Source organism: Scyliorhinus torazame, chromosome 3 (genome assembly GCF_047496885.1).
Source record: "Scyliorhinus torazame isolate Kashiwa2021f chromosome 3, sScyTor2.1, whole genome shotgun sequence".
NCBI classification, from domain to species: domain Eukaryota; kingdom Metazoa; phylum Chordata; class Chondrichthyes; order Carcharhiniformes; family Scyliorhinidae; genus Scyliorhinus; species Scyliorhinus torazame.
Window position 1 is genome coordinate 235693416 of NC_092709.1, and position 18681 is coordinate 235712096.

The following is an 18681-nucleotide window of genomic DNA, read 5'->3' on the forward strand; positions in this document are numbered from 1 at the left end:
GTCGCCACACTACCAGAAGGTTGTGGAGGCTTTAGAGAGCGTGCAGAAGAGAATTACCAGAATGCTGCCTGGTATGGAGGGCATTAGCTATGAAGAGCGGTTGAATAAACTCGGTTTGTTCTCACTGGAACGATGGAGGTTGAGGGGAGACCTGATAGAGGTCTACAAAATTATGAGGGGCATAGACAGAGTGGATAGTCAGAGGTTTTTTCCCAGGGTAGAGGGGTTAATTACTAGGGGGCAAAGGTTTAAGGTGCGAGGGGAAAGGTTTCGAGGAGATGTACGAGGCAAGTTTTTTTACACAGAGGGTAGTGGGTTCCTGGAACTCGCTGCCTGAGGAGGTGGTGGAAGCAGGGACGATAGTGAAATTTAAGGGGCATCTTGACAAATACATGAATAGGATGGGAATAGAGGGATACGGACCCAGGAAGTGTAGAAGATTTTAGTTTAGGCAGGCAGCATGGTCGGCACAGACTTGGAGGGCCGAAGGGCCTGTTCCTGTGCTGTACTTTTCTTTGTTCTTTGTTCTTTGTTAAACTTATGCCCTCCAGTTCTAGACTCCTCTACCTTTGGGAAAAGATGTTGACTATCTACTTTATCTGTGCTCCTCATTATTTTATAGAGCTCTATAAGATCACCCCTAAGCCTTCTGTGCTCCATGGAACAATGTCCCAGCCTATCCTTATAGCTGAGCCCATCAAGTCCTGGTAGCATCCTCATACTTATAAATCTCTTCTGCACTCTTTCTAGCTTAACAATATCCTTCCTATAAAAGGGAGACCAGAACTGAACACAGTATTCCATGTGTGATCTTACCAATGTCTTGTACAACTTCAACAAGATGTCCCAACTTCTGTATTCAATATTCTGACCAATGAAACCTAGCATGCCGAATGCCTTCTTCACCACCCTGTTCACCTGCGACTCCACCCTCAAGGAGCTATGAACCTGTACTCCTAGATCTCTTTGTTCTGTAACTCTCCCCAACTCCCCACCATTAACTGAGTAGGTCCTACCCTGATTTGATCGACCAAAATGCATCACCTCACATTTATCCAAATTAAACTCCATCTGCCATCTCCATCTGCCCAATTGGTCAAGATCATGTTGCAATCTTATATAATCTTCTTCACTATCCACTATGCCACCAATCTTGGTGTCATCTGCAAACTTACTAACCGTGCCTCCTACATTCTCATCCAAATTGTTAATGTATATAACAAATAATAATGATCTAATTGGGCATAGTCAACATGGATTTGTGAATGGGGAATCATGTTTAATTAATCCATTGGAGTATTTTGAGGATGTTATTAACAGAATTAATAAAGCAACTTGATTTTCAGAAGGCTTTTGATAAAGTTCTTCACAGGAGTTTGATTAGCAAAATTAAAGCACATGAGGTAGAAGGCAATATACTGGCATGGATTAAGCTTTGATTAACAGGCAGAAAACAGAGTTTTCTCTCATGTTAGTAGGCTGTGACTAGAGGTCTACCACAAGAATTAGTACTTGGACCACAACTATTCACAATATATATCAATGATTTGGATGTGAGAGTCAAGTGCGTGGGTTTCCTCCAGGTGCTCCAGTTTCCTCCCACACTCCAAAGATGTGCAGATGAGGTGGATTGGCCATGTTAAATTGCCCCTTCATGTCCGAAGATGTGTAGGTTAGATGGGGTTACAGGGTTGCAGGGATAGGGTGGGGGAGTGGACCTGGATAAAGTGCTCTTCTGGAGTTTGTTCGCAATGGCTCAAATTTCTTATTGTTCCTCATAACTAGGAACAAATTTACATGTTATACTGAAAGCTTTATTTTTCACCTTTATCCTTTTTAACAAAAATATTTTTATTCAAAAAACATTTGCAGTATTACAAAAATAACCCCAACACTACACAACCCACCCCAATCTAGTTTTTTCCAGGATGATCCCCACTAATGCCCCCCCAGGGCACCTCCACAAAGACGACCCTAATAAACTCACCGCCCAACAGCTGATGGCAACCAGCTCCACGAAAAAGGTACTGAATGGCTGCCACCTTGAGTAAAACACATTCACTGACCCTGCCCCCCCCCCCCCCCCCCCCCCCATCGCATACTTGATCTTCTCAATGTACAGGAATTCCTTCAGGTCCCCTAACCAGGCCAAAGCCTGAGGCGACACCGGAAACCTCCACCCAAGCAAGACTTGCCTCCGGGCTATTAGCAGGGCAAAAGCCCAGACATCTGCCTTCGTCCCCACTGTTATATTACTTGGAGTAATATATGTTACTCATTTTCTTATGCCAAGATGCTCTTAAACTTGATGTTGATAAATGCTCAGAGTCGTCCAATGAAAACAAATAATTTATTGAGTAACTAAGCAATTAACTTGTGAGTTTGATTCTTTAATACTTTTACTGGCTATGAAATTAAACAAGATAGAACTAGAATAAATTATGATTAATTATACTTCCACTCTGAGCTAACTCTGCACCTCTAGTCACAATACACAAGAGGCGGGAAAACAGATTGAGTCTGTTTTTATACCCCTTTGTTAGTGTTGCCCTCTAGTGACCATTTAACTACAATGACTATACATTAACCCCGTGTGTATACACAGATACACAGATCACTACACCCACCTGCAGCACTGGCGAGTCTGACACTCCGGAAATGGCCAACAAAGGATACAGCTCCAGCTTAACACCCAGAATCCCTGACATTGTATCAATAAAGGAGACCCAAATATTAACTAGCTTGAGGCAGGTCCAGAACATGTATGTGTGGTCCGCCGGCCCCCAAGAGCACCGCTCAAACCGGTCCTCCACCCCTGAGAAGAATCCGCTCATACGCGCCCTGGTCATGTACGCCCTGTGCACCACCTTGAACTGTATTAATTCACCTTAATTCTAAGGAATATTTCCCATTTAACTTTTCCACTGTATCGCAATCAGAAGTTTGTGTTGACAAGTTGTTGCTGTGTAATGTGCTAAACACCAGTAAAATATTTACTAATTCTGTTCAAAGCAACATTGTCTTTATCAATGTGTTTTATTATTTACCCTAGGACACCACTTCATTGGGCTGCTGCTGCAGGGAAAGCAGATTGTGTACAATCTTTGATGCAGTTGGGGGTGGACAGCAGTCCAAGGGACATCAATGAAAACACTCCTTTGACATATGCAATGTACTGTGGGCACACAGCATGTATCAAGCTGTTTTCACAGGAAAACAGGTGGGTTCCAAATAAACCTTTCAATTATTTGTGAGGAAAGAATGTTGGATAAATATAACACTGTTACAGTACAACTTATGTTTAAATAGATGCTTTCATATTTTCTTGGGCTTATCAAACCCAGGTAATTGAGTGCTGGTTTAATTGAATACGTTTGTAAAGTATGATCAGTGCATTATGTTAGCATCAAATACTCCCTGGTCTATTTAACACTCTATTCTAGCAATGACACTGGACACCTTTCTTTGTGTCGTGCAAATTAGTGTGGACAATTTGTCCTGCGAGTTTCATATGCAGGGAACTTTGAGTCTTTCTTCACCATTGAAGACATCTGTAACATACAAAGATACGAAATAGGAGCAGAAATAGGCCATTCAGTCCCTCAAGCCTGCCCTTCATTCAATAAGATCATGGCGGATGTTTGTGCTTTGAGTTCCAGTTTATCATCTACCCCTGACAATATTTGATTTCCTTTTTGAACAAGAAACTATCTACCTTAAAAATATTCAGTGACCCCACTTCTTAGACAAAGTTGCACAAATCTATCCTTATCGCTGTTCTGTAAGGGCCTGCCCTGATTTTAAAATAATGCCCTTTAATTCTGGACTCGCCCACGAGAGGAAACACCCATTCCCGTCTACCTTGTCAAGACCATTCAGGATCCTATATACTTCAATCAAGTAATCCCTCACTCTTCTAAATGCCAGTGGAAACAAGCCTAGACTTAACAACCTATCTTCACAGGGCAACCCACTCATCCCAGATATCAATCTAGTGGACCTCCGCTGAACTGCTTCATAAGCATTTACATCCTTCCTTAAATAAGGAGACCAAAGTGAACAACTTCAAAATTTCCCACCTTATACACCATCTGCCAGGGCCGGGATTCTCCAAGCCTCTGTGCCTCAATCGCGCTTGGCGGGGAGAAAGCGGCGTCAGACCCGCGATCGGGTTCGATGTCTTCCCGTTATTCTCCGGGGACTGCGCACGCGCAGTTGGCGTGGCGTCGGTTGGGGGCCAATGAAAAAGGCCCCCACGGCGATCCTCCGCCGACAACTGCCCGAGTTCCCGCGTGGTTCATTCATGGTTCCACCGGGCTGGAGCTCTGAGTGGCGGCTGCGGACTCAGGAATCGCATTTGGCAGATCGGGGGGATCCGTCACCGGGGGGGGCGGGGGGGGTGGGGGGGGGGGGCTCCACAACGGCCAAGCTCGCGATCTGGGGTCACAGATCGGCAGGCATGCGCAATCTGGGGGGGGGGGGGGCTATATTGTCAGGGCCGGACCACTGTGTTGGTCTGCCATGTTGCACGGGGCCACCGCGCGCATGCGTTGATCCGCGGTCGGAAGTGCAGGGCCCCATATCGGTAGCCAAAGCTGCGAGGGGCCTGCAAGACCCCTGCAAAACGGAGAATCACTCTGGACTTTCTCCAGGAAAGTCCAGAGTGATTTGCGCCTGTTTTCACGCGGGCATAGGGACAGAGCCCCATTATCACAGAATTCCGCCCAAGGTTCATGCCCACTCACTCAACCTAGCTAGGCCGATCTGCAAACTCCTGGGGCGGGAGTCTCTGTTTCAGAAACTAAGGGCTGGATTTTCGGATTTTGAGGCTATGTCTGAAGCATGTATCTAATCTTACAACCAAAAATTCAGCGGTACCCCCGGACTGGTGCTCCCTCTGGTGGGGGGCTAGCAGATGCGCCACGTAAAGCCCCCAGATACGGACGGAGAATTGCCGGGTCCGTGGCCGTGCATGTGCACGGCGGCAACCTGCGGCGGTCGCACCATACAACATGGTGCCGGCCGCGCTCAGACCCGGCCTGCCAGATAATGCCCCCTTGTAAACCCTCTCGCCACCCCTGGACCACCCCCCACCAGTCCCCCCAGCCCCCTCCGAACCCCCAGCCAGCGGAGCGGCTCCCCCCCACCCCCCGAATGTGGCGGCGGTGGACACAGTCCTCAGTTGGCACACGAGGTTGACAAAACCTCAGAGCCCATCGGGGGAGGAACATCGGGGGAGCGCCTTCAGATGATGTCCTGAGGCCGTCCCAAAGGCGTGCGGCGTACTCACCGATGACGCCGTTTTGGAGGGTGCTGGGCATCCGAAAAACATTGCCATCCACGATTTCGGTGTCAAAACGGATTCTCCAACCAGTCGCCAAATGCGATTTCGGAGTCGGCAATCGGAGAATCCAGCCCTAAGTTTTAACGCCGGGACTGAATTGGTGAACTTCAACAACTAAATTGGCGCCAGTCCTGGAAAAATTCATGATCCATGAATGGGCTAGCACCGGCGCCACGTGGAACTCGAGCAATTCCAATTGTTATGCGCGAGGCGTTTTCAGAACTCCAAAATGTATCATGGAGTTCAACCAACCTAACCCTTTAATGTATTTGTTGCTTTTCCGAGCACGCGGCTTTTCCCTAGGTGTGGAATTACAATTATGGACACGTGGGTTCTTAAACACAAAACACTGTTTATTCCATGAACTCAACTTAACATCGTAAATAAACATCTTAACACCCCTTACTTCAAAGATAACTCAGAAAATATTGCAACAGTAAATAATTCCTTAAAATTTTCCTTCAAACTTCCAAGAGACAAAACACCTTTAAACAAAATCACAACAGGTTAAAGGCTTTACTTTCAATCACCCAAATGACCCAGAGATAGTCTTTCCTGGCAGAAACCCAGCTCCCTGCAAACACAGACACACTCCCAAGCTGTTTTCAAACTTGCAGTTCTCTGGAAACACACAGACACCAGCTGCTTTTTAAAACTGAAACTAAAAACCTGCAAAACTAACTGCAAAATGGCTGACCTGAGCGCAACCCCACCCACTCTCTGACAGCACTGTTTTCTTAAAGGTACATTGCTTAAACATCCAGTTCTTAAAGGTACTCTCACATGACACCTCCCCCCAAGAAAAAAATAAACCATCAACTTCAAGATGGTTTCATTTTTCACTTTTGCACCATCCACTAAGAAATGTACACAGTAAATATACCTTTTTGTTTTTAAAAAAACCAACACATGCAAACAGGTATAACAATATAGTCCATTTTTCTTTGTTCTTCTTCCTCCAACCAAAATCCTTCTTGATTGACAGTCTCTTTGAACAAAGTCTCTGCACAATCCATCCATTCCTCTACTCCTCGGCATTTCTCTTCAGAATCAGGGGCGAAATTCTCCGGTATCGACGCAATGTCCGCCGACCGGCGCCAAAAATGGTGCAAATCAGTCCAACATTGCGCGGCTCCAAAGGTGCGGAATCCTCCGCATCTTGGGGGGCCGAGCCCTAACCTTGCGGGGCTAGGCCCGAGCCGGACAGATTTCCACCCTGCCAGCTGGTGGAAAAGGCCTTTGTTGCCCCGCCAGCTGGCGCGGAAATTACATTGCCGGGCAGCCCATGCGCTGGAGCGTTAGCGGCTGCTCACGGCATCTCCGCGCATGCGCTGTGGAGGGAGTCGCTTCCGCCTCCGCCATGGTGGAGACTGTGGCGAAGGCGGAAGGAAAAGAGTGCCCCACGGCACAGGCCCGCCCGCAGATCAGTGGGCCCCGATCGCGGGCCAGACCACCGTGGGGGCACCCCCCGGGGCCAGATCGCCCCGTGCCCCCCCCCAGGACCCCGGAGCCCGCCCGCGTCGCCTTGTCCCGCCGGTAAGGTAGGTGGTTCAATCCACGCCGGCGGGACAGGCATTCTAGCAGCGGGACTTCGGCCCATCCGGGCCGGAGAATCGCCGGGGGGGGGGGGCCGCCAACCGGCGCGGCGTGATTCCCGCCCCCATCGAATCTCCGGTGCCGGAGAATTCGGCAACCGGCGGGGGCGGGATTCACGCCAGCCCCCGGCGATTCTCCGACCCGACGGGGGGTCGGAGAATCTCGCCCCAGATACTTTGGTTCAATCTGACCATAGAGTCCCTTGCAATTCTCCAATACAGGAGCATTGGTGATCACAGCTTTCAGGCAGTCAAATGCCTGTTGAAAGTCCGCTGTCCATTGAAATTTTTTACATTTCTTCAGCAATTCCATCAGTGGAGTAATCACGCCACAAAACGTTTGCACAACTGTTCGATCAAATTCATTCATCACATTATTTCCCTTCGTCTTGAGGGTATCGGAACTCCGCAAGGAAAGTGATACGGGCTTCTCCAAATTCACTTTCGGCTAGGTTCATCATCAAACCCTACTCCTGAAGTCGATTGAAGAACTCCATACGATGTTTTACATGCTCTTTCCATGTCTGGAAGTTGGAAATAAAAGCAGATTGTCCCAATTTCTCAATGCAATCCTTCAATGGTGGGACATGATAAGAGTCCGTTCTTGTAACTGCATTCACCTTTCGATAGTCCACACACAACCGTTGGGTACCATCTGGTTTAGGTACCATCACTATGGGTGAGCTCCATTGGCTGCAACATACTTCAATTATGCCACTCTTCAGCATACTCTCAATCTCTCTGTTAACCTGTGCAAGGAAAGTGATTCGGGCTTCTCCAAATTGACTTTCGGCTAGGTTCATCACCAAACCCGCCTCCTTAGGTCGATCGAAGAATTCCATACGATGTTTTATATGTTCTTTCCATATCTGGAAGTTGAAAATAAAAGCAGATTGTCCCACTTTCTCAATGCAATCCTTCAAACATGGGTTAGGGTAAGAGTCCGTTCTTGTAAAAGCATTTACCTTTCGATAGTCCACACACAACCGTTGGGTACCATCTGGTTTAGGTACCATCACTATGAGTGAGCTCCATTGGCTGCAACCCACTTCAATTATGCCATTCTTCAGCATACTCTCAATCTCTCGGTTAACCTGTGCCAATTTTAAAGGATTAAGTCTATATGGATGCTGTTTGATTGGAACAGCATTTCCCACATCAACATCATGTATAGCCATTTTAGTACTTCCCAATTTATCTCGACAAACTTGCCCATGTGGTATCAATAACTCTTTCAGGTCAGTTTGTTTTTCCTCTGGAAGGTAACTTAACAATTCATCCCAATTTTAAAGAACATCCTCATTTTCCAATTTAATTTGAGGTATGTCAAATTCACAGTCATCTAGATTTGGTTCGTCACTTTGAGTTAGAATCATTAAAACCTCCTTTTTCACTCCTTCCCTTTCAAAGTACTTTTTAAGCATATTCACATGACACACTCGGTGAGTCTTCATTCTATCTGGTGTTTTTACCACATAATTCACCTCACTTAATTTGCTTTCAATCTGATAAGGTCCACAAAACCTAGCTTTTAAAGGCTCCCCTACCACTGGTAACAACACTAAAACTTTATCCCCACTGGCAAAACTACAAACTTTGGATTTCTTGTCCGCTATCCGTTTCATCACATTTTGTGCAACTTTCAAATGTTGTCTAGCCAATTCACCTGCTCTATTTAATCGTTCCCTAAAATGTGATACGTAATCCAATAGTGTAATTTCCGATTTCTCACCCACCAATTTTTCCTTAATCAATTTAAGTGGTCCTCTTACCTCATGACCAAAAATTAGTTCAAAAGGACTAAATTTGGTAGACTCATTAGGTGCATCCCTAATTGCAAACAATACGAATGGGATTCCTTTATCCCAATCCTCTGGATAATCTTGACAATACGCCCTCAACATTGTCTTTAATGTCTGATGCCACCTTTCTAACGCTCCCTGCAATTCTGGATGGTACGCAGTTGATTTAAATTGTTTTATTCCTAAGCTATCCATAACTTCTTTGAATAACTTTGAAGTAAAATTTGTTCCTTGATCCGATTTAATTTCTGTGGGTAGTGCATATCTAGTAAAGAATTTAAGTAACTCCTCCACAATCCTTTTAGCTGTAATATTACCTACTGGAATGGCCTCTGGAAACCTTGTAGACACATCCATTACAGTCAAAAGATATTGATTCCCACTTTTTGTTTTAGGAAGCGGTCCTACACAATCGATTAGGACCCTTGTAAAAGGTTCCTCAAATGCTGGAATGGGTATTAAGGGCACTGGTTTTATCACTGCTTGAGGTTTCCCTATCACTTGATGTGTGACATGATTGACAAAATTTAACTACATCTTTATGTAGTCCAGGCCAATAAAAATGTTTCTGGATTTTAGCTTGAGTTTTCCGTATTCCCAAATGACCTACCACTGGTACCTCATGTGCAACTCGCAACACCTCCTTTCTATACCCTACCGGTAATACTACTTGATGAACTTCTGCCCACTTTTCATCCGCCTGCATATGTACAGGTCTCCATTTTCTCATCAAGACATCATTTTTACGGTAATAACACTCTGGTATACTCTCAGATTCCTCTTCCATATATGCTTTCTGATATATCCATTTTATTTCTACATCTTTCTGTTGTAACTCCGCCAATTTTTTTGAAGTAAAAATATCCGCTTCCTCCTCCACCTGTTCTTGTTCTTTTTCAACCATCTGATCAAAAATTGTTACTGATAATTGCACTTCAAATTAATCTTCACTCTTTGATTTCTCCTCTTGTCTTAACCTGTGACTTTGCGACCTTGTTACTACTCATTCTGGAAAAATCCAAGGATATTCGTCCTTCGTCCAGTTGTCTGATTTTCCGCTGGCTTATCAACCACAGTAGGCATCACTCCCACCTGCGATCCAGCTATAACATTACCCAAGATAAACTGTATTCCTGGACAAGATAGTTTCTCTATTACTCCTACTACCACTTCACCACTCTTCACTGGGCTTTCCAACCTTACCTTATATAATGGAACGCTACTCCTCTCACCCCGAATTCCACATATCACCACCTTTTCTGGCAACATTCTTCCCAAACTACATAATTCCTCATCTCTTACCATTAAAGATTGACTAGCCCCTGTATCTCTTAAAATTGTGACTTCTTTACCTGCTCCTCCTGATACACATGAGTAAACTTTACCCACACAAGTAAATTCTTTAAATACATCTGGCACCTTCTTAACAATTACTTCTTGAACAGGCTGTACAATCGTTTGCACCTCCTTCACTTCCCTTGGGCTTTCCTTCACCATTTTCACAAACCCCACTGTCTTATCCTGTTTTACCACATCAGCCTTCCCAGTGCTTTTCTTCAACCACCAACACTGTGACTTTACATGGCCTAGTTTATTACAGTGAAAACATCTGAAACTTTTCATTTCTTTTCCACCCTCCTGGATTTCTTTTTTAATCTGAGGTACACTCTCTTTATTGTCTCCCATCAGATCACCTTTACCTTTACCAGTTGAGTATTTCTCATGTCCCCAGTTTCTATCCCTCACCGGCTGAAACTGATGTCGGAAACCAAGCTTTGATTTATGAACTAATTCATAATCATCTGCCATTTCTGCTGCTAATCTCTCAGTTTTAACCCTCTGTTCTTCCACATGAGTTCTCACTACATCAGGAATTGAATTTTTAAACTCATCCAAAAGTATAATTTCTCTGAGAGCTTCATACGTTTGGTCTATTTTCAAAGCCCTTATCCACCTATCAAAATTACTCTGTTTGAGCCTTTCAAACTCCATGTATGTTTGACCAAGTTCTTTCCTTAAATTTCTAGACCATTGTCTGTACGCTTCAGGCACTAGCTCATATGCACTTAAGATGGATTTCTTCACTTCCTCATATGTTCCAGATACCTCCTCCAGTAGTGATGCAAACACTTCACTAGCTCTACCTACCAGCTTTGTTTAAATCAGTAACACCCACATGTCCTGTGGCCATTTCATTTGCTGAGCTACCTTATCAAATGAAATGAAAAAGGCTTCCACTTCCTTCTCGTCAAACCTTGTCAATGCTTGGACATATTTAAATAGATTCCCAACAAGCCTTCGACTATGACGTTCTTTCTCACTATCCTCATCACTGTCATCCAACTGTACGTTTCCCTTTACGTCTGCCAATTTTAACTGATTATCATGTTTCATGGCCATTTTCTGAAGTTCAAACTCCCTCTCTTTATCTTTTTTCCTGATCTGTATCTCCCTTTCTTTTTGTTCTGCTATGGCTATTCTTTCTTTTCTCCTTTCTTCTCTCTCCTTTTCTTTTTCCTCTCTCTCTCTCTTTCTCTTTCTTTTTCCTCTCTCTCGTTCTCTTTCTTTTTCCTCTCTCTCACTCTCGTATTCCAGCTGCTTTAATTCTTTCTCATGTTCCATTTGTTTAATTTGCAACTGAATTTTTGCCATTTCCAATGAGTCAAACTCTATCTCAGGCAACTTTAAATGCTTAACCACCGCCATAATTACCTCATCTTTTCACATTTTGTCAGGTAATGCTAACTGCAATGTTCTTGCCAAATCTAATAGTCTGCTTTTCGTTTCTGTCCGTAAAGTGCTACGTGTGACATTCTCCACCCCCAAAAACTTCTGAGCCTCTGAAAGAGCCATTGTTCACAACAAGCCTCTTCCCACTTAAACTAAAATACCACACCGGTAAAGCAACAATCCTTCACAGTCTTTAAGTTCACAAAAGTCAATCCAATAGATAGACTTTTATCCCCCTCGAGCCCCCAATTATTATGGGCAAGGCGTTTTCAGAACTCCAAAATGTATCATGGAGTTCAACCAACCTAACCCTTTAATGTATTTGTTGCTTTTCCGAGCACGCGGCTTTTCCCTAGGTGTGGAATTACAATTATGGACACGTGGGTTTTTAAACACAAAACACTGTTTATTCCATGAACTCAACTTAACATCGTAAATAAACATCTTAACACCCCTTACTTCAAAGATAACTCAGAAAATATTGCAACAGTAAATAATTCCTTAAAATGTTCCTTCAAACTTCCAAGAGACAAAACACCTGTAAACAAAATCACATCAGGTTAAAGGCTTTACTTTCAATCACCCAAATGACCCAGAGATAGTCTTTCATGGCAGAAACCCAGCTCCCTGCAAACACAGACACACTCCCAAGCTCTTTTCAAACTTGCAGCTCTCTGGAAACACACGGACACCAGCTGCTTTTTAAAACTGAAACTAAAAACCTGCAAAATGGCTGACCTGAGCTCAGCCCCACCCACTCTCTGACATCACTGTTTTCTTAAAGGTACATTGCTTAAACATTCAGTTCTTAAATGTACTCTCACGTGACACAATGAAAAATGATGTCGGATTTGACAAGGTCGGGATTGCCACTCGAGAGGCTGACAAGTTGCAGCCACATATTAACACTTCGCCCCCCCCCCCCCCTCCCCCCCACACACACACACTCATTCCCGCCAACAAGGCGGCAGCACGAAGAGTGGCACCCTGGTTCACGGGTGCAGAGTTGGAGACTGCTGATTGCAGTGGAGGAGAGCCAGGTCACCCTTTTCCAGGGGTGGGAAGGAGGCTGCCACTCACTGACGTACACGGCGCTCTACTCCCAGGACAGGCCAGCAGTGTAGGAAGAAGCTGCACAATCTCCTCAGGAGGCCAGATGAATAGGCAGTGCCGTGCCCCTTGCACCAGCCCCCATACACCCATAATCACTCCCCTGGAGGGTGGCCTAACCCCACCTGCTGGAAATGTGCTAGGTGTCCTGTTCACAAAGTCCATCAGCTGCCCAGCTCCTGTGCTACCCGCGTCTGACTGCTTTCTGCCCCCCCCCCCCCCCCCCACCCACCCACCCCTGCGGCTGCACACTGTCGTGGAGCAGCGGGCACTGGACCAGGTCCCCACTCGGAAGGACCCATCGCATAAAGGTTCAGGGTGACCATCAGATTGACGGCCACCATGAGCGGGTGGCCTTCCCCATACTCCTGTCGTTTTAGGTGTGCCATGATCCAGCAGACATGCCGTACAGTCCTCCTGCTCAGCCGGAGTCTTCGATGGCATGCCCAGTCCAGCAGGTCCTTGAATGACGGGCGCTGCAGGTACACACGAGGCCTAATGCCACGCCTTTTTCCCACCTCTTTCTCAGCTGGTTGGGCAGCCGGTTCTCCATCCTCACAGCTGGCTCCTGTTCCTCTTGAGCAGGCTCCTTCGCTGCAGGGCCCTCCTCGAGCCCTCATGCAGCCTCAGTGCAGCCGCTAGGGCTGCGGCGGCTAGGAGGAAGGCTGGGCCAAACCAGGTCTAACGGGCTACACGGTGCCCCCGGCCTGCACTACAGCCCCTGTCCCTGCATTACCCCTCCCCCCCTTCATCATCCCCACACCCACCCCTGGCCGTTTCCCTTGGCATTCTGCCCTCCTCACCACATCCCTTGGCCCTGTCAGTGCCCGACACGTGGGGGCCTCTGGTTTGGTGCGGACTCGATGGGCTGAATGGTCTCCTTCTGCATGGTAGGGATTCTGTGGATTCTATGATATTATCCACTCACTTCCACTCAGGTACTTTAATGCCTGAATTACAATCCTGTCCACTGATGAATACAGATCATTGGTTTGAAGATGTTGTGATCTTTCAGACAAAACATTAAACTAATGCTCTATTGTTCAGAAAGCCAGCCCACTAACAAAAAGCACAGTAATATGCTTGATATTCAGGATGACATTCTTCTCTCAACCAACATTCCCAAAAAGACTAACCGGACAGAGATGCAGATGACCCTAAGAGGAAAGGCAGTCAAAGTTGAATTTGAAGCTTAGAACCATAGGATAGTCGTTGCACAGAAGGAAGCCATTCAGCCCATTATGTCCATGCTGGCTCTCTGTAGAAGTAATTCAACTGGTGCCACTCACCTGCCGTTTCTCTGTCGGCCTGCACATTTTTCCTTTTCACATAATGATTCAATTCTCTTACAATGTCTCGATTGAGCCTCCCTCCAATACACCATCAGGCAGTGCATTTCAGATCTTAACCATGCTGTGTGAAAGTTTTTCTTCATGTCACTGCTTCTTTTTAAAAATTAATTTATGGAATGCAAGCGTCGCTAGCTGGGCCAGCATTTATTGCCCATACTTAATTGCCCTTGAGAAGGTGATGGTGAGCTGCCTTTTTGAACCACTGCAGCCCACAAAGTGTAAATCCGCCTCTGGGTATACCCTTTGCCTCTAGATATACACTTTGTGGAGCCCAGAGCTCTCCTACATTCCTGGGTGCCCGGCACCCACTCCCAATGACATCATGCTCTTCCTGACCCCGCCCACCCTCACCACAGAGAACGCAAAGGCGCAAGTCACAAAACTATACAAATTGATCACTGCTTCAGTGCTTTTTAACTTGAAAATCATGCCTGTATGAAGACTTGCTAAATTGAAATCCAGCCATACTCCTTGTCAAAATGATGGTAAAGATTATCAATATTACATGTGTGTCTTGAGACAAGCTAATATGGACCTTGCTGATGAGCAATGAGATGGAAAATCAGCCAATGACATCACTGCGGCACAGGCCAGTGGAGGACAAAATGAGCCAGTTCGGTGCAGGAGCAAATACTCCAATCAACAAAGTTCATACACCGTCATCCAGTAGTTTTCAGAGTCCCATTAAGTTTCAAAAGTTAACTTCCTCTCACAAAATCCAAGAAGTTATTGCCATTAATTCATATGAGTGGAGTTCCCAGTGAGTCCAAGTCCAATATCAGTGGCTCTGTCTGCAGGAATCCATTCTTTGTCTTAGAGAGACTTTCTGAATGCCTGTCTTAGGGTTGGGGGGAGGTTGGGGGGAGTTGTGGTTGGAACTATCAGCATATAGCCAGCTACAGCCATTATATCAGGCTCGCAATAGAATTAAATTCAATAGAATTTAAACATGAGAATATGGAAGACGGACAGGGAGAGCACGGTACCACAGTGGTTAGCACAGTTGCTTCACAGCTCCAGGGTCCCAGGTTCGAATCCCGGCTTGGGTCACTGTCTGTGCGGAATCTGTACGTTCTCCCCGTGTCTGCGTGGGTTTCCTCCGGGTGCTCCGGTTTCCTCCCACAGTCCAAAGATGTGCAGGTTAGGTGGATTGCCCATGCTAAATTGCCCTTAGTATCCAAAAAGGTTAGCTGGGGTCACTGGGTCACGGGGATAGGGTGGAAGTGTGGGCTTAGGTAGGGTACTCTTTCCAAGGGCCGGTGCAAACTCAATGGGCCGAATGGCCTCCTTCTGCACTGTAAATTTTGTGATTCTGTGACAGATTTTTTTGCTACATCCCTTGTTGACATGGCAGTGCAGCTATTTTTGTATACTTTTTCTTCACAAAGTTATCAATTACATTATCATAGGTATAGTCATTTAAAGACGCACTTTCAATCATAAATATTATTGAACTTGTCAAATGTTCCTGACTCATCGTACCTCCTAAATAATTTTTAGTTATTTTTTTAAAAGAATGTTCATCGGAAGCATTTGTGATAGACATTATGAAAAAATAATTTCGGAATGGTTTCCACATTTTGAAAGGTTGCCTGCAAACCATCAGGTACAAGTCCGTAAGACCATAAGACATAGGAGCAGAGTTAGGCCACTCGGACCATCGAGTCTGCTCCGCCATTCAATCATGGATGATATTTTCTCCTCCCCATTCTCCTGCCTTCTCCCCATAACCCCTGATCCCCTTATTAATCAAGAACCTATCTAACTCTGTCTTAAAGACACTCAGTGATTTGGCCTCCACAACCTTCTGTGGCAAAGAGTTCCACAGATTCACCACCCTCTGGCTGAAGAAATTCCTCCTCATCTCAGTTTTAAAGGATTGTCCCTTTAGTCTGAGATGGTGTCCTCTGGTTCTAGTTTTTCCTACAAGTGGAAACATCCTCTCCACGTCGACTCTATCCAGGTTTCGCAGTATCCGGTAAGTTTCAATAAGATCCCCCCTCATCCTTCTGAACTCTAACGAGTACAGACCCAGAGTCCTCAACCATTCCTCATATGACAAGTTCTTCATTCCAGGGATCATTCATGTGAACCTCCTTTGGACCTTTTCCAAGGCCAGCACATCCTTCCTTAGATACGGGGCCCAAAACTGCTCACAATACCCCAAATGGGGTCTGACCAGAGCCTTATACAGCCTCAGAAGTACATCCCTGGTCCTGTATTATAGCCCTCTTGAAATGAATGCTAACATTGAATTTGTCTTCTTAACTGCCGACTGAAGCTGCACATTAACCTGAAGAGAATCATGAACAAGGACTCCCAAGTCCCTTTGTGCTTCTGATTTCCTAAGCATTTCCCCATTTAGAAAATAGTCTATGCCTAAATTCCTCCTTCCAAATTGCATAACCTCACAGTTTTCTACATTGTATTTCATTTGCCACTTGATTGCCCACTCTTTTAGCTTGTCCAAATCCTTCTGCAGCCCCCTTGCTTCCTCAATACTACCTATCCCTCTACATATCTTTGTATCATCTGCAAACTTAGCAACAGTGCCTTCAGTACCTTCTTCCAGATCATGTTTACAAATCAGTTAGTGACCTCGAAGCACAGAGCTCATCATTATCTATGAAATTAATGAAGTGTTTCATTTCACCTTCAAAAAGATTTGTCTATGTGCTCCCGGTAGAATTCACTTAATTATCTTACTGCAGTGGCTTTTAGCATTCTCATTGAAACTTCTGTTGAAAAGAACGCAAAATAAATCAACAGTTTTCTTCAGAGATTATTCCCGGCTTGGGAGAAGTGCAGTGCAGAAGGAGGCCATTTGGTCCATCAAGCATGCACCGACCCTCCAACAGCTCACCCGACCTAGGCCCACTCTCATGCCCTTTCACCGCAACCCCACCTAACCTGCAAATCTTTGGACACCAAGGGACAATTTAGCATGACCAATCCACTGAAATTGCACATCTTTGGACTGTAGGAGCAAACCGGAGCACCCAAAGGAAACCCACACAGCCACAGGGAGAATGTGCAAACTCTACACAGTCACCCAACGCTGGAATCGAACCTGGGTCCCTGGCACTATGAGGCACAAGTGTTAACCACTGTGCCACCATGCTTCTAGACCTGAATATTTTCCTACCATTTGCAGCATTGTTGAAGCTCTGCCCGTGACAATTTTTGATGTCCAAACCTAAATTTGCAATGATTTGCAAAGTAGTTTTCACTAGACGCTCAGAACAGTGGGATTGTAGCTGGACAAAACAAATAAGTCGTCATACAACTGCATCATCACTGGTCACCTTAAAATTAATGTTAATTGGTCCACATGACTCACATCTGATGGTGAATCAACTAGTATGGAATAGTGTTCAGCATCTTTTACTTTATTAGTGAATTGGTTTCTGAGCTGCTCTGCCATCTGCAGCTGATCAACGCTTATTGAAGTGTAAATTGGCTGCAGAACAGTCGGAGTTGGCAGAGACGTGTTCCCCACTGACTCTTCGGATGCCAGGGTCTTATTTCCTCCGTACAAAGAGTCAGTGGGGAACAAATCCTTGCCAGACCAATTTTTGTCATCCCTTAAAATTGTGCCCTGTATACCCAAGTCTAGGTCATTAATATATATCAGGTAGCGCAAGGTCCCATTGGCCCTGGGGAACTCCACTACCAGCCTTTGTCCAGTCTGAAAAACAATCATAATCCATGTGGACTCATACTTTAATAACCTTTTGGAAAAATAGCATCGATATAAAACAAAATACCCTACAGAATATCAACAGCAACAGTAACACTTGACTTGAGCTCAGCATCTCCAAAAATTATTATTGTACCTATACTAAATAGCAGCACTGGAAAACAATATTTATAAAACAACTCACAAACTGTAACAATACACCAGGCTTGCATGCTGGAAATCTGAGTTCAAATTCCAACTCAAGTAACAATCAAGCTACAAGTCAGGATGCCAGTTCTCATCTAGGGTGCCAGACCATAACCTCAAAATTGTATAGTGCCTCATCTTGTCAGGAGGGATAAATCAACATGAGACCTATAATACCCAGAGCGATGCACATTCATCAAATAGACTGAAAATGGTCATCGCAGATATCTTCAGCCCAAACTGAAAAACAACAGTATAGAGAAATGTAGGCAGCATAGACTTGGCATATATAATGATCTTTTTCTCTTGAACAGCATTTGACAATGTCTAGAAATAAGGATTTTAAAGTGAAGATTTTACTTCTATGAAGAAAAATGTACAGCTCATAATAATTACAAATAACAACCATTAAAATAAAGAACTAAAGACAGTTAAGAATACGATAAAATAGTTGATGGGCATGATTCTCCCATCAGGTGGTTAAGTGTCGACGCCTGCGTAAAAACGGGAGTGTTTTACTCCAGCGTCGACGCCCGTTCCGAGACCCGATTCTCTGGGCCACAGTGAGAGAGCATGGCGCTGGAGCGGCCCACGTCGCTACAACTGCCGATCCCGGCATGAACCCGGCGCTGGGTAAGCGCAGTTGGGCCGGCACCAACTAGCGCATCGCAGTGGCCTTCTTCCCCGCGCCTACCCCGACGCCAAATGGTGCAGGGCTACAGGAGCTGGCGCGGAGGAAAGGAGGCCCCAAGACAGAGAGGCTGGCCCGCCGATCGGTGGGCCCCAATCGCGGGCCAGGCCACTACAGAGGGCCTCCCGGGGTCGGAATCCTCCCCCAAGAGGCCGCCCCCAGACCCTTCAA

At 45.5% G+C, this 18681-nt stretch overlaps 1 protein-coding gene and 1 pseudogene across 2 annotated transcripts in view; one reads left to right on the forward strand and one right to left on the reverse strand.

Annotated features, from left to right (window-relative positions):
- LOC140409001 (putative nuclease HARBI1 pseudogene) overlaps nt 1-18681 on the reverse strand; it is a 378119-nt pseudogene that overhangs the window by 154477 nt on the left and 204961 nt on the right.
- ankrd55 (ankyrin repeat domain 55) overlaps nt 1-18681 on the forward strand; it is a 169508-nt gene that overhangs the window by 107154 nt on the left and 43673 nt on the right. For both annotated transcript variants that reach the window (XM_072497012.1, XM_072497013.1), the window contains one exon: nt 3053-3220. In XM_072497012.1, coding sequence (XP_072353113.1) covers nt 3053-3220 — 168 coding nt within the window. The remainder of the gene's footprint in view (nt 1-3052; nt 3221-18681) is intronic.